The sequence below is a fragment of the Zonotrichia albicollis genome, chromosome 5 (assembly GCF_047830755.1).
Source record: "Zonotrichia albicollis isolate bZonAlb1 chromosome 5, bZonAlb1.hap1, whole genome shotgun sequence".
NCBI classification, from domain to species: Eukaryota; Metazoa; Chordata; class Aves; order Passeriformes; family Passerellidae; genus Zonotrichia; species Zonotrichia albicollis.
In genome coordinates this window covers 10,958,182-10,980,334 of record NC_133823.1, presented here as the reverse complement: position 1 = coordinate 10,980,334, position 22,153 = coordinate 10,958,182, and the positions used below count along the sequence as shown (strand labels likewise).

Here is a 22,153-nt window from a genome sequence, read left to right as displayed (position 1 = left end):
TTTCATTTTCCAATCTGTGATTAACATCGGTTGTTGTGCTTATAAAACACGCACCAAAATTCAAGATAACACACAAAGTGAGGCCACGGCGTGACCACTGTTTGAACTTTGCCTTAGCAATCCTGCAGCAGTCACTGCTGCAGAGGAAGAAGAGACTCTGAAATTACAGAGTCGCTAAGAAAATTTAACCAAGGAGGTACCAACAATGCAGTCCGTAAGAGAATAAAATAAGGATGCTGGTTTCTAATGTGAACTGTGACACAGAAAAATCTCTGTTTGGTACAAAGGTTAGAGGCAGGAAATTTGTGACAACTGCTGGGTCAATCAGCATTTTTCAGGTGGTGTTTATGCAATTGCAGAAAACGAAAGCCTGCAACATAAAGAACCATGGTGAACACTGACAGCCACCGTGCTGCACTTCAGTTAGCAAACAGATGCTGAAACACTTAAATCTAATAAGGACTGTGAATGCAATCTTTAGCAAAATGCATGCAGAAGTTTCCCATTAAGGCATTTCCTTGTTGTGATGCTTGTTGCTGATTTTTCCATCTTATTGTGATAATAGGGAACACAAAGGCTGGTGACACCATCTGAATGTGCATCGTGTTCCCATGATGGGCCACATAAACAGTCATAATCGACAGCTACAAGCAGGCACTGAGGCTGCAAAAATCCCAGAGTAATTAGTGTTGTCTGAATGCAATGACATCTGTTTTCTCATGGTCCTCTAGACTTGTCAGGCCAATAAGATATATATGAAAAAATATGACAAGCATTGAAAATGCCCTTCTGAAAGGTCTCACTTTGGGAAAAGCTGAAGGAATGACATGTGCCACCCCTTTTTTGCCAATATACCTAAAAGCCAAAGCTTAAAGATTTGAAAAAGGTCTTTGGAGTCATTTTACATTTGACTACGGAAGGTTTATTCAGAACAGAGCCTGTGCTTAGGAAAGAATATTTTGCAGCAGTTTTTGTTCCTTTAGAAAAGCAAGCTTTGTTAACAGAAGAGTAAATGTGACTGTTTATTTCTGACCAGAGTGCTTACACATCTGTGTCATTACCATCTCCTTTTTTAATTAAAGTAACAGACACCATGAAGACCAGAATAGTATATGCCTATGTACATTTGTATTACTATTATTATTATTATTATGCTTGAAGAGTGCAACAAGAACAGCTCCATAGGTGTACCTTCTACATTGCAAAAACACTGTGCCCTTTTCATCTGAAGACCTAAGCTTTTGTTTTAGGATTCTCAGCCTTTTTCCTTAATATGCCTATTCCCCCACTCTTTTTCTGGCCTGTGGCATGTTTGAGCATGCGTTTTCTCCAAGAAAGACATTAGTCATCATTAACAGAAGCCTTGACACCAAGTCTAAGTGCCTCTCCACAATGACCAAGTGGCAATCATCTTTCTCTTACCCTGTCACTGCTGATTAGGGGGTTCTTTCATGAAAATTTAATTTGTCGCCTTTCTACACTCCTCTTTACATTTCTGCAATAACACAGCATGCCAGCAACACTAAAAATCCAATAAAGGAGGCTGGACCTGTTTATAAGAAAAGGTAAGATTCAGATTGCATGGCTGTACTTTTCACCTAGTTTAACAAAAGAAAAAAAAGGCCCTGCAGGATAAAAAAAACAACAGACAAAAGAAAAACTCCCATTAAATATGGAAGGACTCAAACAACCTGGCACACTTTTGATCCAACTAAATTAATTTTTTTTCCTCTGGAAGACAGCTAGCCAGTCCCTCTTCCAAAGCTTTGTTCAATAGGCAAATAGGTAAATGCAGTATCTAAACAGATTTTTTACAACTAATCAATTTCATAACTGCTCCAAATAAACAGGTATTCAAGTTTTTAGCTTATATAAATATTTATTAAAGGATTTCATAATCCAGTGATAAATTTCAACCCCACTTCTTGCGTCTGTGTCAACATTGCCCTTGCAGTTAAAGAGTCAGCCACGAAGAAAACAGCTTTAGCTGCTGCAGACAGATGAAAGTTTCAGTCACAGATGATACTTTGCAGCTATTCAACACACACAGTCTCAGATTCCTGCTCTGTGTAACATTACAAACATTGTTGAACAAGATACCATAGCAATGAGTTATTTTAAGGAAGTTTTTCAAAACATTTACTCTTCTGCTTTATTTCAATTTGTCTAAAGATTTTTTTTAATTATAAGCATATACTATTTTGTTAACATCTGTGCACAGCATAAAACCTGACTGAATTCCAACTTCTAAAAGAAATGCAGATAACTTACATTGCTCAAATAAAGTAACAATACTAGAAAACTTCATGAAATTCAGATTAAGATGCATGAGTTCATGTAACTGATTTTCCATACAGGTATACTTAAAAAAAAAAAAAAACCCAAAAAAAAACACCAAAAAAACCCACCACTTATTACAATTTTTATGTTCTCCCAATATCTTTCAGAATTTAATTAAGTGTAAAGCTAAAATCTGGATCTACCTCTATTAAATTCAGAAACCACAGCTAGTAAAATCCAAGCCATAAAAACTTTATTCAGCTTCCTGAAGTATTGGTCCTCCACTACTGACCCAAAACAGCATTGGTAGTCAGAACAGAAACTGTATTGCTAGCACTTTGGATTTATATGAAACCTCCAATATCTTTAAATAGTCTCCATACATGAAATTTAAGAAGAGGAAACTAGGAATTAAAAGTGGATTTTGAATGGCAGGCTGTGATTGTTGTACTGCTATGGCAGTATAACCTTGATTAAATGCAGAGCAATACTAAAGTAAAAACAAAGCCCTGCCATGGTAACCTAAATTAACTACTGGAGCAGATCACGCTGATACAGAAAGCTGCTGTTTTAAGCTATTTCACTCGAACTCAGGAAAATCTTGAACTTTGCAGAGGGCACAAAATAAAGCTAACCTTGCGTGGCCGCACAGCTCCCATTGTTCTGTTCCCTGCGTTCTCCTCGGCTCCCTGCCCGGCGAGCCAGGAACGCAGATGTCGAGATCCTTGCTCTGCATCCATGTCAAGTTCAAGTACGAGAAGTTTAGCTCTTTGACTCCCCCCCAGCCCCAAGTCACTTGTCAGTGAAAGGTTGGGCGATTTATTGACCAGTGCAGGACGCCTACTGTCAGTGCTGAAGGAAATATGAGCGGGGGCTGTCGCTGCTGTTCTGGAGCTCATTGATAATGACATACCTGCCTCTGTCACCCATTACCCATACTACAAACTACTTAGACCTAACTGAAAAATCAATAGCCTGCTTGCACCGGTTCCTGTGGCTGCCTCCTTTGATTGTCAGCTCCTGTCTAGGGTCAGCACTTACATGAAAGGGGCTGTGACTGCCTGATGCTTTCAGGACAACCTAACGATATGAAACTAGCCAACAGAACAGTAAATTCTGTCCCCCTGCCCTCCTCATCAATTAGGCTTTGACTAGGCTTGCCTGTAGAAACCTGACCTTTTAAGTTTAGGTGAATATGGAACTAGCTGAACACGCCATTGCCCTCAGCACTGAGCCAGGAAATCCACTGACAGGTTAAACAAAACAGAAGGTTGTAACTGTCATAATTTGCATTGCACTTTCACGCCAACAAGGGTGTTATCAGTGGGGGCAAGCCCTGGAACACACAACGCAAGCACCCTAAGTCACTCTCCTCATAAATTTTCAAGTGAAGGGAGATAAAACATAAATTCACAAATGACCGCGCATTTCAAGCCCCACTTTCTTTCAAGTTCGCACTCTGGAAGCCCCCAAAGTACACAAACAATTCCCCTTTGGAGACGTGCTGGCATGCAGATGCCAGCCAGAATGAACCTCCAGGACAGATGATGGATGGGGTAAAGCCACCTGCCTGCACCTCTAAAGGACTCCTGTATTAGGGTTATTGCCCACTGAGTATTTATATGCATCAATGCGAAACATTAATGGAAAATACACAGACACACACCTGTATTTTGGAGCAGCAGGTAGCCATAAATTATTTAAAAGTCCCCAGAGAGCCCTAACTGGCACTTCTGAGTAGTATCCACTTGTACATCCTGCATCTTGGAAGTCCATTAGCAACTTCTAAATATCCCTGTGACTACAACTAAATGATAGATGCTACATTTTAATGCATGTGCCCTCCTCCAAAGGATATTGACAACCATGAAGCAAAGAACTAAAGCAAGAAATCTCAGATCTAAAGTAAAGGCTGAACTATAATCTGAAGTTCAATACAACAGTTTTTATAACTATATATAGACTTTTTTTAAAAGTTAATAGCTGAATGCCTTGCTCCTCCTTTCTTCCAAAATAAATAAATATTAAAACCAAAAGAAAATACCTTTAAAGTCTCTGATTAGGCCTCCTTTCTTATATTTTAATTTTCAATCAAAAAGTCTTTTATGTGCTTTTATGTTACTGCTTTCATGGGCCTGCCATACACAATATAATCATGACTGGAAAATGCAGACAGCATGAGCAATCCAAAAAATTTATAGAATTTGAACACCCAAGCTTCTTCATACCATGAAAGGACTGGCTACATCTATGAATTGTAGTGAATACTAATTTTTTGAAACTCTGAAAAGGCTAGGAATTTTCAGAGGACTTTACTGAGTGCATACAGTTAACAACTGTAAATGTAAATACACAAACTACTCCTAGAACTCCCAGGCAAGATTCAGAACAATAATTTAAGTAATGCTTTTTTACTCTACAGCTGGACCTTTTTAACTCATCCACCCTTAATATCCTTCTCACACAAAACAGTGCAGTGCCAGACACAAAAATGAGCTCTTGGTAAATAAGTGAGAGGAAAAATGCTTCCACTTGGTTTTCAGCATTTAAGACTCAGTTCCAAAACTCCTGATACCCTTGCAAGCTTTACTTCTGAATGCTGATTCAATATATGCCAGCTGCTGCATTTAGGTTATTTCAAATGCACTTTTTTGAAACTGGAATTGAGAAAGGAAAACTGCTGAATTACAAAAAGATAAAAAACTTTTTTCATTAAAGCTTCCGATAATATGTTACACTGCAATATTTGTTACATAGTACCAAATATACAATGTTTTAAATCGACACAAAACAGCACAAATTAAGAGAAGACTCCTCGAAAATGACAGCATAGAACTGTGTTAAAGCCCTTTTAGATAAACAGAATGGCAGTCAGAATTAATATTGTACTCCAAACAAACTACAGAGCAAACACTAGTTAAAAATGATAGACCTAATTGAGTCTGGATGGTCCCCTTTACAGACCTAATGCAATGATTAACTATGCATCTGGTAGCATGTCAAGTCCTTTTTGTGTGCCTATCTGATAGCGAAGTGAAAGGGCATGGACAGTGTCCAGTCCCAGCAAGCAAATCATTTGGAAGCAGTCATAGCCATAGATCAAAGATTTTTCACTCTATCCAGAGTCTATTTAAACACACCAACCCAGCCCCTTGTTGCAGACAAAACCAGTTAGAAAATAAGAAAGACTCCTTGGGATACAAAGATAATAAAGGAAGATAGAAGTAGAAAATGAAGAAAAGAAACAGACTGGCAGAACCTTGATTTCCATAGGCCAAGACAGCTGGTTTACATCCTAGTTTTATTTCAGATGGTTAAAGAAAAGGAACAATTTCCATCTCTTAGATCACCAAATATTATTTCAATTAAGCTATGCAGATGGCTTTTAGACATTATTTGAGCCAATGCAGTTTCCCCTTTCCAGCAGTGGGAGATGGTACCTTGAACTATTTTGCACACACACTTTACCTAATTCATAAGAAAATTAAAAAGAGAGCAGCATATTAACATAGAGAAGTTATTCTGAAATAAGATATGCACAGCAAGATATAAAATAGGATTAGCTATGATTTGATTCTCTCATTAGAAGTAGCAACAAAACGCCTGCAATGGTTTTAAAAGCTGTAGTTTACTACTTTTATGTCAACATAGTACTTTGGATAAAAATTCAAAACTATGAAGTGCAATGCACAGAAAAGTAGACGGTTCTAAATGTGCATTTAATTTGAATGAGGGAACAGTTAGAAGACTGCTCAAATGGGACTTCCTTTAAATAAAAACTTCATGCTTTTCCTATCAGACTCAAAGTCAAAACAAAATCATCTTAAAATACAGGGAGAAGGGCGAGAGAGAAATTTGGTTTATTCTGTGCTGGTCACCACTGCTACTGAGAAGATTGAGCCCCCTCCGTTCCCTCCTCCCACAACACCCTTTCCCTTTATAAACTGCCCTCACAGAAACTCGCTGAAAGGTTATAACCTGTACAGTGGCTGGTGAGGAGCAGAGGATTTCACACTGCTATATGTTGTACTTGAAAAAGCACCTTTTTAAGTATAAGCTTATAAACAAAGAGCTTTTGCCTCTGGACCTAGAAACTGACATTTTAAAAGAGTGTAACTCAGACAATTTTAGGTGAACTTATACATATGTTTTGTCTTGACAAAGCTACATGAAGGTTTTGATCCCAAAAATAACCAGTAAAACCACACAGGCTGCTGTCTGTTGGCATCATCACGCATATGCAGAGACTTCAACATCTAAGGCAATACACAGAACAATCATCTGCAGCTACTGCCAAAAAACCCCAAAAGCATGCAAATGAATACTATTTTCATTTCCAAAACTTTGATTTTGCTTATCTTTGTATTTTGCTTATCTTTGAATTTTTCATACTTTTAAAATAAGTGCTGATTCAGCATTATTAAGAATCAGACATTATCTCTGTAGTCCACCTCATATTTTTTTCTCAAGCAAATAAGTGTTAATGAATTCAACTGGAGGTGAAGTTGAGAAAATTTTGGCATATTACATGTTTTCACTTCTTAAAAGTGATGCTATTAGCATAATTAATCAGTTATTATAAATAAAGACCAGCCAACACACATGAACTTGGTTACTTCTAATGGATGAAACAGCATGCACCCACACTAACTGCATCCAAACAAAAGGCCCACATGAAGTTTTAACAAGAAGAAGATTTTACAAAGACACTAGAATTGTTCTTTTTTAGTACATGTCTGATTCTCCCTGATTGCCAACTTATCAAAGATAAAATTACAAAACAGTATTTAGCACTCAAACCAGTCAACAGCTAAAAGAAGTCACCCTTAGTCACCATGAGAAAAGAGAAGATGCTACCTTTAATGCAAAGTTCAAAGCATTAGAAAAAGTCCCTCAGTAGCAGATTGTTTATGGTTAAACACCAGATTATGAACACATTCACATTTTAAGACTGAACAGGAAAGCATAAATAAGCTACTTAAAGGAGTAGCTGGAAGCAACCCCTCTCCCGCTAAAGAAATGAAAGCTAGGGGAGACTTAAAAACATGTATGAATTCTTTAATTACCATACCACTCAATCTTCACAGGGAAAAAAATGTACAAGATTTCTACAACACTTTAGGCTGATGAGATACATGAATGACATTGGTAAAAATGAAATCATCCTTACTCCTCCGGTGTGTGCCATCAACTAACCTCATACACACAGACCTTAAAACAGATCAGACCTTAAAACTAAAGCCCAGCCATGACTCCCAAAAAAAGGTACACACTGTACACCATCGAATGCAAAAAGAATTTTATCCCCCAGACCCAGCACAACGCTGGCTGTAACTATGAACCCGGTTCTGCGGTGGAGAAACGCAACGTGCATTACTGAATCATTTCTTTTCAAATCCATACATTCCCTGCAGCAGTTCAAGCTTCATCAGCAGTGCAGGAATGTATGAAAATGACAGGCAAAGGGCACTAGCTCTTTTCCCATACAGTTCTTCTATAAATGGAAGCAGAGTCCTACAAAGCACTTAAAGCTGAGAATGTTTGAAGACTGATCTCCAGGAAAAAAATAACACAATGCTAGGTTCCACAAGCAGATTAATTATTCCGTTTTCTGCAAAACTGTTTCCATTAAATGAAAGGACAGAGAGGAAACCAACTATTAGAAAATAATGGAACACTAGCTGGGTCTCATAAGCAAAGCTGTCACGAACAAAGCATATACAAACACATACGTATTTCATATGCTATTCTTAAAAATACTTCTCAGCCCTTTCGGCAGCACCTGCTCCTGAATTCACTTTTCCCTCTGCCTCTCAGCAAGGGAGAGACAAAGGACAGGCTTGGCAGAAATCCTTTAATAGCCTTAAGTCACTTTGATTAAACTTTGATTTACCTTAAAAATTACACCTTATATCAGTAGCATGTTATAGAAACTTTAAAATACACCAGTCATTATTAAAACACTGAAATATTTAACGTGTGCCACGTCGATAAGCAGGTTAGGGAATCAAATGAAAGTATGCTATATCAAAACACAGAAAAAAAACTTGTACGCTTATTGCTAAAACTCTGAGCTGCTTCCCAGCTTTTTTTCTTTTTTTGTTTCAGCGGTTAACACAAATCCATAATGCTCTCTTGATGGGGAAAAAAAAAAAAACGAAAAGAAGAAAAGAAAAAGAAGTCTTAACGGCAGCCCCTCGCTGCTTCTTTGCCATCCCGAGCATGAAGAGAACACCGTGGCACATCCCTCGCCTGCACGGCTGGATTTACACCCGCCCGAGCTCCGTGCCGTACGAGCGGGAGGGGGCAGGAGGAGCCAAGGCAAGAGCAAACACTGCACACCGCGTCCCCTTCCCAGTATCTTTTTACAGAAGCCCTCGCTAACAAAACACTATAGCTCCAGGCAGCAGCATGCTGATGTTGGCACTGCTTAAACCAAACAAACACGATGTTTAACAGTCAAATAAAATGTCCCGCAGCCTCCCTAATGAATTTGTCAAGGACCATCAGATCACCCCCGCCCCTGCCTCATTAACTCAAGTATGATGAGACGGATTATAACGAGAGAATACAGATCAATCGGTCTGAAGACTTCAAGTGGCTTTTAGCCCTGAGAGTTTCCCTCTCTGCGGCACACGCACGCACACGGTCTTTTTTAATGGAATACAGTATCTCCTGCTGCTGGAGGGGATGCCACTTCGTTTTATACACCATCAAGGAGCTGCTGATGGACTTCTACACTAACATACATAAAAGCAGAGGTGACAAGGGCTCTTCAATTATAGCCTCCTCGGATCCTGTTCCCCCTTCAATTATTCATCCCGGCGAGAGCAAATTCCGCCACAGATGAAGCTGGTCTTAATGCAGTGCGGCCACAAACGCCCAGACACGGGAGAGAAGGATTTCACGTGCATTATTTGCTGGAAGTGTTTAAGTTTATTGCTCAAATGATGTTTCTAATTAGCGTTGGGGCAATAAATTAAAGTCAGCTTTTGTTTAGCTGATTTATTATTTACTAGGGCTTCAACCTCAGGCAGGAAAATTGGTAATGAATTGTTTTAAATCTGAACACTGGTAACGCTACATCATTAGGCACCTTTTCGCAGGGGTGGGAAGGGAATCACCCTCTCCTCCTGCTTTTACCCCGAAAAAAGGAACGCGTGTGCCCCCTCCACTGCCAGGGCCGCCTGAAGGCTCCGGCAACCTCCTCCGCGCCCAGGACACGGTAACCCCTGGGCTGGGCGCTCTCTGCGGGAAGCGAGACCCCGCGGAGCCCTCCTGCCCATCTCCGCTCGGAGGGCGGCTGTGCAGAGCCCTCTCCGGCGCGGAGAGCAGCGCCAGCCCGGCAGCGAGTACGCCCCGGCGGCGTGTGAAAGGCACGGCCAGCCCTAGTAACTCTTCCCTTTGCCGGAGGGAGCGGGAGGCGAGGCGTGGGACCCGGCAGCCCCGCAGAGCAGCTCCGCGGGCACCGACCCGCGCCTCGGGGCGAGAGCCCCGCTCCAGCCCGCGCATCGCCGGAACACCCAGGGACCGTGAGAGCAGCGGCGCCAGCCCCGCTCTGCCCTCGGGGCAGCCCGTTCCCTCTCCCGCACCCCTCGGAGCCTTCCCTGGGCTCATCTCGCTCCCGACGGGCCCGGGCCCGGCGGGGACACCTCACACCGCCAGCTCCGGGCACCGCCGGCACAGCCCCTCCAGCCCCTGGCGCAGCGTGCCCCGGCGGCAGGCAGGGAAGCCGGGAGCCGCTCCTCTCCTCGCGAAGGACGGAGCCGCACCGGCGCCGGGCACGTCTATACTTACTTCTTGCAGCGGTACGGCCGGCACCAGACATGTTTCTAATTTAAGCGCACACAGAAAACAGACGGCGGTATTTTCTTTATTAAAATCAGTCAGCTGCAGCCAAAGGAGGAGAGCGCAAGGAGCCGAGCCCCACCGGGTTACCGGGAGGCGCCGCACGGAGGAGCGCACCGCGCGTCTGCACGGGCACGGACCCGGCGGGGCTCCCGGGCGAGAGCCGGCCCGCACCGCGGCACTGCAAGGCCCGGGGGAGGGCAAAGCAGCTGCGCACCCTCGCCCCGAGCACTGGAGGTGGGGAAAATGCCCTCCCTTCCATGCTAAGTTCCCGCAGGAAAAGCAGTCAGGCTCCTCCGCAGCAGGTACTGCCCCGGAGCTCCCTCCGACCTGACACCACGGAGCTACGGCTTTATGTCCAAACCATTCCATATTCTTATTAATACAAACTTGCATAAAATATCGTTTCCTTTTGAATAACTCAATCCTCCGCTTTAGGAGGATGAAAAGAACTTTGTGACACAAGATTTATCTAAATTAAGGTGACTGGGGGCAGTAAAACAAGGCGTGCCACGCTACTCCGGTGACGGTCTCACTTTCACTGCTGCGGCTCGGCATTAAGCGAAATGAGATTTATGCCTGCGGTGAAGCCCCGGCCCGCCTCTTCCCTTTCCCCGCACACACCGGCACTGCCGCCGGGTCCCCCCGCACGGGCGGAGGGAGCAGCGAGCTCACCTCGCCCTTCACCGGCCGCCACGGCGAAATTACAGGGATTTTTTGTTGTTCCTCTCCCCACACACACACCGCGCCGGGTGGCGGGACGCCCCGAGCCTCCCTCCCGGAGCCCATCCCGGCTCCAGCCCCGGCGCGGAGCGGGCGCGGGGCCGGGGGCGGGAGCGCGGGCGCGTGTGCGCGCGCCGCGAGCCGCGATTGGCCGCGGCGCTGACAGCTCGGCGGCGATTGGCGGCGCGGCCCCGCCCCGCGCCCGCGCGCGGCCCCATTCATAAACTACAGGGCCCGGCGGCAGCGCCGCGAGAGGGACGCGGGCACACGGCGCGGCAGGAGCGGAGCCAGAGGCGCGGACACCGGGAGCCCCGGCGCGCACTTCCAGGGGTGGGGAGGGGGAGGAGAACCCATCCCGGGCACGGCAGCTACGCCCTCCTCCCGCTCAGGATAAAACACAGTCTGTGCAAAGAAAACAAACAACAACCAAAAAAAAAAAAGCAACAACTCCTCTCCATACAGTCTCTCTCACAACAATCTATGTAGAGCTGCAGGACGGGAATGAGAGATCCCAGACCAAGTGCACCCGTCTGCGCCTAAAGATAGAGACAGCCACAGAGCCGGGTTCAGCCAACGCCTCCAGCAGGAAAAGGGAAATCAACAACACCCCCTGACAGTCTGAGCGAGCGGCAGCCAAACTCATGCACATCTCTGGCGGTGCCACGGACTGAAAGAGAGAGAGAGACAGACAGACACAGAGTTCACTCTTCCGCTGAGGGCATTGCTCGCATTCTTCTCCTCCTCTCGTACCGTGTGCGGTTTTAAACTTCGCCGCCGACCGGCTTTTCTGCGGGAACCTTCTGCGAGTCCTGGGGAAGTTTGTTTGCTGTTTTGGGTATTTTTTCCATGAACTATTGAAACGGCATTTTTGTCGCTGCGCGGGGGGGTGGGCGCCTGAGCGCAGAGGCAGCCCAGACTTCCCTGCCCCCATCGCCATCCAAAACTTTGCGCTCCGGGAGCCCGCGGGGGCTGCCCGCCTCTCCGGCAGCGGCTCCGGCATCACCAGCAGCGCCGCCGAGCCCGCACCGGCCCGCTCCTCCTCCTCCTCGCCGGGGCAGCGCTGGGCTTCGCTCCTTTGTGCTTCGCCGCCCTCCCCGATTTCTTTAATTGCTCTCACTGGCGCGCCGCTGCCGCCTTCTTCCCGGAGGCGGTGGGGGTCTGCGATTTGGCCAGTGCCTTCCGCAAAGCTGCAGCCACCGCTAAAGCATTGGATCCCTCAACGTACTGCGAGAGCCCGGTGTACAGCCCGGACCTGTGCCCCAACATGATCGCCGCGCAGGCCAAGCTGGTCTACCAGCTCAACAAATACTACACGGAGCGCTGCCAGGCGCGCAAGGCGGCCATCGCCAAGACCATCCGGGAGGTGTGCAAGGTCGTGTCGGACGTGCTGAAGGAGGTGGAGGTGCAGGAGCCGCGCTTCATCAGTTCCCTGAGCGAGATCGACGCCCGCTACGAGGGGCTGGAGGTGATCTCGCCCACCGAGTTCGAGGTGGTGCTCTACCTCAACCAGATGGGCGTCTTCAACTTCGTGGACGACGGCTCCCTGCCGGGCTGCGCCGTGCTCAAGCTGAGCGACGGCCGCAAGCGCAGCATGTCCCTCTGGGTGGAGTTCATCACCGCCTCGGGCTACCTGTCCGCCCGCAAGATCCGCTCCCGCTTCCAGACGCTGGTGGCCCAGGCCGTGGACAAGTGCAGCTACCGGGACGTGGTGAAGATGATCGCGGACACGAGCGAGGTGAAGCTCCGCATCCGCGAGCGCTACGTGGTGCAGATCACGCCGGCCTTCAAGTGCACCGGGATCTGGCCGCGCAGCGCGGCGCAGTGGCCCATGCCCCACATCCCCTGGCCCGGCCCCAACCGGGTGGCGGAGGTGAAGGCGGAGGGCTTCAACCTGCTCTCCAAGGAGTGCTACTCGCTGACGGGCAAACAGAGCTCGGCCGAGAGCGACGCGTGGGTGCTGCAGTTCGGCGAGGCCGAGAACCGGCTGCTGATGGGCGGCTGCCGGAACAAGTGCCTGTCGGTGCTGAAGACGCTGCGCGACCGGCACCTGGAGCTGCCCGGGCAGCCCCTCAACAACTACCACATGAAGACGCTGCTGCTGTACGAGTGCGAGAAACACCCGCGGGAGACCGACTGGGACGAGGCGTGCCTGGGCGACCGGCTGAACGGCATCCTCCTGCAGCTCATCTCCTGCCTGCAGTGCCGGCGCTGCCCCCACTACTTCCTGCCCAACCTAGACCTCTTTCAGGGCAAACCCCACTCGGCCCTGGAAAGCGCTGCCAAACAGACCTGGAGGCTAGCCAGAGAAATCCTCACCAATCCCAAAAGCCTCGACAAGCTATAGGGTTAACACGCCCGCGCACAAAAACTCGCCCTCCGTAAACAACAACAGCGCCTAAAAAACTTTCTATTTAACGCGAACGACGACGGAAAGAGGCGGCGAAAGACAGGCGCCCCCGCCACCCCCCCAGCCACCTGCAGCTCGGCCTTTAAAAACTTGCCGACGGTTCTCCCGGCATAAACTCTCACCGCCTTGCACAGAAAAAGGGAAGAGCCTCTCTCCTCCTGTCCTCCAATGTGAATTTTTAAAAGGTCACAAAAAGAAGCGATCGGACTTTTGCAACTTCAAAACGAAACCCGAAAGGTACATTTTCCAATCCATGTACAGTCCTTTTCTTATGCTCTCTTGTTTGCCTGAATGTTGTCACCAAGTGAAAAAATTATTTAACTATATGTACAAATCTCCCTTTAAAAAAGTTTTACTGATGTTAAATGTATTTCGGTGCCAAGGTCAGATTATGTGCCCCACAACTGACTTGTTGCAAATAGTAATAAAAATATTACTTTAACTTTACGCTGACTTTTTGTGAATGGTTCTTAAATTTAGGCAAATACATTCTTTCTGAACCTCAGAAGGAATATTTTTTTTAAATAAAGGAAACCACGAGATGTAAAGATAGGCTAAATGCAACACCTAGCCCAAGCCTTAGCTCAGCATATTGACTGATGTTTTCTAAACCTCCTTCTAGTTTCCATTTTTAAAAAGTGCATCTAAAAAAAATCTTATATATTCTGTAGTTCAGCATATGACAACATCTGCTATATTTCTGTTACTCTAAGGTTCTGTTCTAAATCTTGGAATATATGAAGCATCGCACAGCAGCTCGCCACAGTTTAGTCAGAATTACAGCATGCCTTTTCCACCCTACAGTAGGGTTTTTTCCCTTTAATTTTTTTTCCTTATGGTTTTCCTTGTTTCTATTTTTCCCCGGTAAATCTCGAGCGCTGCATTTTGTTTTAAAAGTCCACTGCTGTTTGCTTTCGCTGCCCAGAGAGAACGCGCTATCCATTTGACTTGGACACCAAGGAAGTATAGATCTACCCTGAATAATTAATGCGATTTAGAGCAACCGGTCGATATTTTTTTAAACAAACATTTGTTTTTGCCCAGATTTTTAAGTACAGCATAAAATCGCACCGCAGCATAGTCAGACGAGGAGATAAGTGGGAACCCGTCAGGAAACCGCCCGATCCTACACCGGCACCCGGGCGCTCTCTGCCGATCTCCTTCCCTGCCCCAGCCCCCTCTCCCAAAGCGAAGCTCTGCCTGATTCCTCGCAGCTATTTCGCTTTAAGCTTGCTCGGGACGACTGAGAAACACCGGCAGGAGTTTTTTCGGGAACGCATTCCTAAAAACGTTAGCGTTACCCGCTCAAGTTGCCCGAAAGATTGCAACGCCGGCTCGGAGCATTTCGAGCAAGTTTTCATATCCTTTAGTGGGGCGGGGGTAGGAAAAAAAAAAAAAAACACACCAAAAGTCTAGTTCTTGCCCTAAAGGACTATTTTCGCTATTTTCGTTTCCTTTTGGACGGAGACGGAAATAAATAACCATTCAAATTTGAGCTGCTTTTGCCCTTAAGTTTGCAAACGAAATGCCCGCTGGCGGCAGCAGCGGGGGCGAAGGAGCGGGGTGAGCGGGGCCGCCCCGGCCGGCGGAGCGGGCACAGCCCGGCCCCGGCCCCGCAGCCCCTCCAGCCCCGGCTGAGCCCCACAAGCCTTTGTGGAGCCTTCGGAGCGCTTTCCACAGCCCCGGTCCGGGATCACCTGGCAGAACGGGATTAGCCGTCCCTTCCCAAAACAGCCCAGAGCCCACTACAAACTCTGATCGTATCACTGCCGATGCTATCGCTACCTAAGGCAGGTTTTCCTTCAGGAACTTGTCACAATGTTTTCTTTTCGGTAGTTTAGACAAATATACAGGGAACTTAAATTTATCAAACAGATGAAGCCTCATTAATTAAGCAGGCTTGCGGAGATTACAGCGGATTAGTTGTTGGGGCTTTTTTTTCAGGGCGCATTTTCTACAGCAGCTCGTCATCGCTACCGAGGTACACTGATTTCAGCACAGGGTGGGGCAGGGAGGCGTTAATGCTTGAAAAGATGCTGTTTGTAAAATTACATAGTTTTTAAAATATAATTATTCAGATCTGATTTTTAGCTCCCTCCCATCCCTGAGACATTATAAAAAGTATTTTTTTTAAATTTTAAGACCTCCAGCTAAGGTACCATTGCAAGCAGAATGTAAGAGGTGTAGCCAGTATTTCATGTAACCAACCTCTCCTGTTTTAAGAACTCTAAGAAAATCTCTCAGATACAGAGTAAAAGATAGGGTCAAAGAAAACAAGAATGCCTGTTTACAGTTAAGAATACTGGGAAGCAGGAGAAAAGGAGGCTAACTGTATGCTATATGTCAGCGTTCCCACAAAACATGTAACAGGAATGGTAAGAATTAGTAACTGCACTCAAAGACCCTACGTGCTGAACATGAATACCAAAACTCCAGAATAATGCAGATCTGTAAGACTTTTCTCATGCTGATACAATACAAAGCAGAACATTTTAGATGGAAAATGCAATACAGGAACATATCAAACAAACTTAAATTTCACATTTATATTCTTTCCATCATTAAATGGGGTTTTTTTAGTTAAGGGGGGGATTAATGAAACATAACAGAAGGATATAAGCATATAAAAATTTTATGCACTATTTCAGATTTAAAATAATTTCCAATATATTTCAAAAATTTTTCAGGACCAAAAGAAAAGTTAGGTCTCATTTATGATATCGCATAAAATCACAATTCTAGTTAATTGCTTACATTAAAATCTAGCTCTCACAATTTGAGAGCACTGCTTTTCAACATAAATTTTTTTCTGGATAGAATTTGATAATCCCAGCTTTCAGACCCACCTATGTCATTTTTATTACAGACAAGAGCAATTTACTCAATAGGAACAAAGAACTGCACCAGTGCTTAACACACAAGGTATTTTCTCTACAGACAAGTAGAAAACCACGACTTCTCCCAGCAGTACCCTTCCCAAAGAAATTATTACCCAGTTCAACATTAGGCAGGTATTTAAAAAACCAAGAGCCGTGACTATGCTTAAATAGTGAGAATATTCACCAGTTGTGTCCTACTTAGAAAACGTTGCTGTAACACTGCAGAAAACATTCAAGTGCAACGTTATTAAGCTAATTGCATTATATACTCCCTTTGAAATTGGAATTTTACTGAAGGTTACTAATTTTAACCAGAAGACAAATAATCAAGCAACCCAGAGCAAATATGCTTTGTGGAAATTATCAAGTCAGCTCAGAAACATATTTTAGAAGGGTAATTATGTTTTATGCTTAGGCACAATAAATAATAACGGGTCGAGTAAAATGTGTTAGAGAGTAATATGACAGGAGCACTGCAAACTTAGGAGTGTGGGAAGTTCAGCGCTGTTTAACACTAACATTTGCTAAAATCAGGAAAGTAAAACAAAGTATTAAGGCTAAAAGCCTCGCTGAACTTCGCTGTATTCATACAGGCCTGTGATTCAAGATATCTTTATTTCAGATGTGTCTCCCTGGAGCTTTATTCGCAGCAAGCTAATTAACATTCAAGTAGGGTTGAATTGTGGGAGGGTGAGAAAAAGGAGCAGGAAAGAAGGTGTCACCTATGTGAAGTTCAGCAACATATATGGTCAGGGGCAAAGTTATTAAAGCAGCAACACTGCAGCCCAATAGAGGTAAAGGAAGTCAAGTGAAGAATTAAAGGTCTTGGGTAATTTGTCATCATCTCTCAGACCTCAGGGTCAATGATCTCTTACCTTTGGGTCGATTTTCTTAAAACTAGGATCTTCTTCATCCACCTCAAAGTAGAGCTCAGAAAGAGTGATGGAAAGGGTGCCTTTCACTACTACGGAGGGTGCCACAAGCTGAGCTGGTGTGCTGAGGGACACTGGACCTGCCAAAGCAGGAAAACACCAACAATGTTCAAACTGAAAGGAATGCGAGTACAAATTATTCACTTTTCAGGCCAAGGACATTAAAAAAAAGCAAAGAGCACAGCTCTTCCTTACAGAGCAAACCCCTTTTTGTCCCGGAAAAGAACATATGTAACAGATTTGCAGTGTCTCTGTGCTGCTGAACACTGAGGCAGCTGCAATTGCAAACTGCTGCATACATTACACAGAGCTGGCTTTAGCATGGCAGCCTTCAGCTTTTACTCAGACACATCTTCTGTCCAAGAAACTCCAAGAGTTGCACACCTTCTGTTACATGAAATATAGAGAGTGCACACATGAACGCTCAGAATCTTACTGTCTGATGTGTTCTTTAGTTACTGAAGAGTTTTGATAGCATTTCACAAAGATGAACACTGTAGTCAAGGCTCAAAGTTGTCTAACTGCAAAGTGTTCCCTCATGGATGCTGGAAATCTATTGTTAAGGTTACACAATGTTATAAAGCCTAAACTAAAATGTTTTAAAGATGCTTTTGATTCCACATTAAATATTGTTCAAGGATTCCATACAGTGTTAGTGTAGCTCGGGGACTGTGGGAGTAAACAGCTGGAGGGTTGGTTTCCAACTGAATGAATTTTTATTGGAATAATCACATCTCCACAGGCCTTATCACAGGGACAAATCAGACTACTACTGAAAACAATAGGTTCAGCATTATATAAACTAACACATACAGAATGAAAACAGGTTATGTTTGTCATCCAGCTGATTGAGAGGCAAGGAAATGAAGTTACATGGCTGCAGTATTATTTGACTTTTGTAAAACAGAGGAAGATACTAAAGTGACATAGACAATTTTGTTTTAATAAAGCATCTATAAATGAGGTACACACGTTCAGGTAATCAACGTGAGAATAAGTGACAAAAAATTCAGATGAATTGTCATTTCCATCGATTGTTAGAAGGGTGATGGTCCTTAATCTCGCATCAATCTCAATGTGTGCCACTAGGACAAAAGAAGAGATGCTCTGCTGAGATCAGAGCAGCTTTGCCCTCTATTCCCAACGTACAAATGCATTGTGTCTGCAGATGGGCATGAGATAGCTGCGGAGCTGCCATGATTTCCCAAAGCTCACCCCCACAAATGGACGAAATAAGAAGCTATGTGTTCTTTTGCTGTCTCCCCTTGCCCCCTGTACATTAGCATGTAATCCAGAGGAGAAATAACATTTTTTCAATCACTCGCAGACATTCAATTACAGGGCAAGCAGACAGATGCAGAAGCTGGGGCAATCCAGGTCCTGCAGAAGACCCCTGACAATTTCCACTTCATTTCTAACCCACACCACTTTATTAGTAAGGATTACTTCTTAATCCTATTGCCATTGTCAAGATTATATAATTAAACTCCCCTTTCACCTCTATTACAGTATGAATGCATTACTCAAACCAATGAATGAATAATAGAAAGAAACATGGAAAAGGCTGTTGAGAAGGAAGCTCATGGTAGAAAGGGAAAAATAAAAGATTCATATAGCAAAACGCCTTTGCATCATTCTTCCATGACTCTATTTTACTTTACTCTTCCTATGCAGGTTTTCTTTTTCCTTATGTTGCATGTTTAACTTTGCTTTTTTGCCTTAAAAAAAAAATTTAAAAAGAGTGGAATGAAGTTCAGGGATAAGCAAAATGCCAATAAATAATCACTTCCAGCATTTTCAGTGAATTATCATATACACAATCCATATCAATGTAAGAGTGTATTACCAGTTTCTCAGGGAACCAGAATTATCCAATAAATGGCATATTTCTCTAAATTAAGTGTACAATGGAATACCAGAAGAGAAGCAAAAGAACACAGAGAAGTTCGCATTTTCCCTGTAAAATCCATGTTCCTCAAATAGCAATTGAGACACTTCATATAACTCACAGTCTCTGAACCACTGGTTACTTTGGTTTTACATTTTGAACTGTACAGAAGTGGACCTACTCCACTGAGATTGCAACATCAGCAAAGGTTGCATGTGATTATGTAAAATTAATTAAGTTGAATGATTTGAAGTACTATTTCTTCTTCAGGAAAAAAAAAAAAAGGAAATCTAATGAGGCCATGGTCTGTGGAAAAAGAACTTCAGTGGGGGAACGTCAAGGGGTTTAAATGAGTTAAATGCAGCAAGTGTACAAATCCTTTCCATGCAAGTAAATAACCAGTACAATTTCATAGATCTAGCAAAAAAATTAAAGGTCTCCAAAGCCTTAAATTACAAGACAGCTTGCCTAATTGTCCCACTAAGTCTGATGATTTGAGTGGAATGAGGTCAAGAAAACAAAATAAGCCCTTTTCAAGATAGAGCTATTTTCTGTAAGGAAGGTTTTCTAGAATAGGTATCTACTGCAGAAACAAAAAGGCAGAGAAAGAAAACACACAAATAAACCTCAAATAAACCTTCAGCATCTGAGGTGAACAGAAAATTATCTTAATGACCCAGTTATGGGAAGTGTATTAATTATCAGTGTGCATCCCAAACCATGATTCACTGCAGAGATGGGGAGATCAGAACTTCAACAGTGAAGAAGCTGAGGAGAAAACGAGAAAGGTGACGTTACCTGTCAAGTTCTCCACTTCTCTTTCCTCCATGAATGACATGATATCATCATCACCTTCCAAGAGAATCTCACTTTCTGAGTTCTGGTTTCCTAAAACTTGACTCTTGATGGACTGCTTTCCTTTGACAAGTATATCCTCATCGGGAGCTGAAATGAGACACAGTGCTGTCAGCTCTCAGTGACATAGGAGTGTAATTTTATTTTTTAAACGTAAGTTCAGGAAGAACACCGCCTAGGACTAGCTGTGGGAAGTACCTGTCTTAATCCTCTAATGTTAGGACACATCTAGCTTTAATCCTATTAAGCCTGCTCAAAATTATCCAGTGCTCTCTGCAGCGTTCAACTCTATTCCAAATGTTTATGACAGAGGGGAAAAGGATACAGCAGACTCCCCTGCCCTGCAGCCTTCCTTGGGAAGTGGAGCTGGAGGAGGGTCCCGGCTGCCCGAAGTGTCCCCCTGACCCCCAAAGGACACGGGACCCCGCCGGGACACCCCCGAGCACGCCCTGGAACGGGAGGCGCGGGCCGGGGCCGGGAGCGGCGGGACTCGCCCGGGGCAGCGCCACCGGCGGCCCCGGCCCTCAGCCCCCGGCCCCGGGGCTGCTCCCGCCGGGAAAACCCGGGAGCAGCGGGGACAAGGCGGAGGGAGGGGCGCTGGAGCTGCCGTCCCACACCGCTCCCGCTCCCGTCCGCCGCAGGCCGAGTCCGTGAGGCCGAAAAGCCGCCACCCCTCCGTGCCAGGCGTGAGGGGCGAATCTGCCCCGGGAGGGCGGCTGGAGGCGGGGAACAGCCTGCACCTGCTTCCAAGGGGCACGGCCATCCTCCCGCGGGGCACTGCCGGGCTCACGCCGGGATTTTCGGGCCAGGCATGCTTGGAGCCACGTTCCGCCCCGCACTCGGTCACCGGGCCGGTGAATGTGTCCCCGCCGTGCCCGGGCAGCGACATTCCCGCCCCGCACGGCCCCGGGAGCGCTCCCATCGCCCCCGACACTGCCGCCAAGAAATCTGCTTTATTTAAATCACTTGCTCAAAGCAGCAACAGAAAAAGGAAAAAATTAAAAGGGGAGTAAAAAAAAAAGTGTATTAAAAAGGAAAAGAAAGATGTAATTACTCCTTCTACACCTAAATTTTGCTGTAGTAATGCCAAAACACAGCAGTGCATGTGTCCGGGTTTTTTGTTTGCTTGGATTTTTTTTAAGTTGAAAATTAAAATATTGTTTCTTAAAAGGTACACTGAGAATACCCATGGCACAGCCGTGTTTGAAAAACATTCACCAAACACATCAGGACCAACTAACTTCAACACGCTGGTGACCGCTCGCTCTGACTGCTGCCACACTTGATTTGAAGTTCCACGGGCTCCCTCTAAAAATATGCTAATCTGCAAACATTTACAGAAGGCAGCGACTCCCCTGTGGCAATACATAAAGTTTAAATTGTGTAAGTAAATATATGTATGTGAATTGCAAATAATGAAAACTTTTCAGTTCAGTGAAAAAGTAAAAATGAAGTCCACTCACCAGAAAGAAAAAAAAAAAAAAAAAGAAGAAAAGAAAAAGACCAAAACCTAAACTATAAAAACCCTGTCATAACAACAACAACCACCAAATGACCAAATACTGGTTTTGGTTTAGGCCTTGACCTTACAAAAAAAACCCAAACAACCACCACAACAAAAAGCAAACAAACTTCCACTTCAAACCAACCAACCAAAAACAGAAATAAAAGGAGATTTAACTTGCAACACAAAACAAAATGCAATTTATACATGCTCCTTTTGCCCTAGCAATAGCTGTCGCTTGTAAGAAAGCCTTAAAAAATTACTGCAAATCTTTAACTGCATTGTACAAACACAAATTTTACTTTCTTGCAAAATATGCTCATGTAAATAATGATAACTCAGATTCTGGAGCTGTTCAATGTGAGCTGAAAAACCTTCTTGTCATGGAAAATATGCAGCTGATATTTAGGAAGGTTTTCCTGTAATTAACTCCCCCTTGAGGATTTTCAGTTAGCAGCAGTAAAATTACCATCAGTGTACTAACACACACCACATGCACGCTTAGTCACTGCCCTACCAGCACTCTCTCAAAGATCAAAAAAAGTAAAATAGAACAAAACTACCTCAAGATGAAGTCCAAGATAATAAATTATTTTCTTTCTTTTCCCTTTTGGTCTATTTTTTTTCTTTTAATGCAGGCAAACTATATTTGTTGTTTCAAAAACTTCATCTGCACTGTACATACACGTCACTTTTTGCTTCCTCTACTAGAATCTGTGTTATACTGAAAATGCTGATTTCAAATTAGCTCTCTACCTATTCTTATTTAAGATCGAATTCAGAGCCAAGATCAAAGGTTAATACTTTTATACTTAGTACAACTTGTTTAAAAGGTTA

General features: G+C 44.5%; 2 protein-coding genes across 5 annotated transcripts in view; one reads left to right on the top strand and one right to left on the bottom strand.

The window, feature by feature from the left end:
• LRBA (LPS responsive beige-like anchor protein) overlaps positions 1 to 22,153 on the bottom strand; it is a 368,802-nt gene that overhangs the window by 150,018 nt on the left and 196,631 nt on the right. For all 4 annotated transcript variants that reach the window (XM_074540769.1, XM_074540771.1, XM_074540770.1 and 1 more), the window contains 2 exons: positions 19,756 to 19,902; positions 17,013 to 17,149 (listed from right to left, as the gene is read on the bottom strand). In XM_074540769.1, the coding sequence (XP_074396870.1) occupies positions 17,013 to 17,149; positions 19,756 to 19,902 (284 nt within the window). The remainder of the gene's footprint in view (positions 1 to 17,012; positions 17,150 to 19,755; positions 19,903 to 22,153) is intronic.
• Positions 11,262 to 13,705, top strand: MAB21L2 (mab-21 like 2). The gene has a single exon (XM_074540774.1). It carries the CDS (start codon positions 12,116 to 12,118, stop codon positions 13,193 to 13,195), a length of 1,080 nt encoding a protein of 359 aa, XP_074396875.1. The 5' UTR covers positions 11,262 to 12,115; the 3' UTR covers positions 13,196 to 13,705.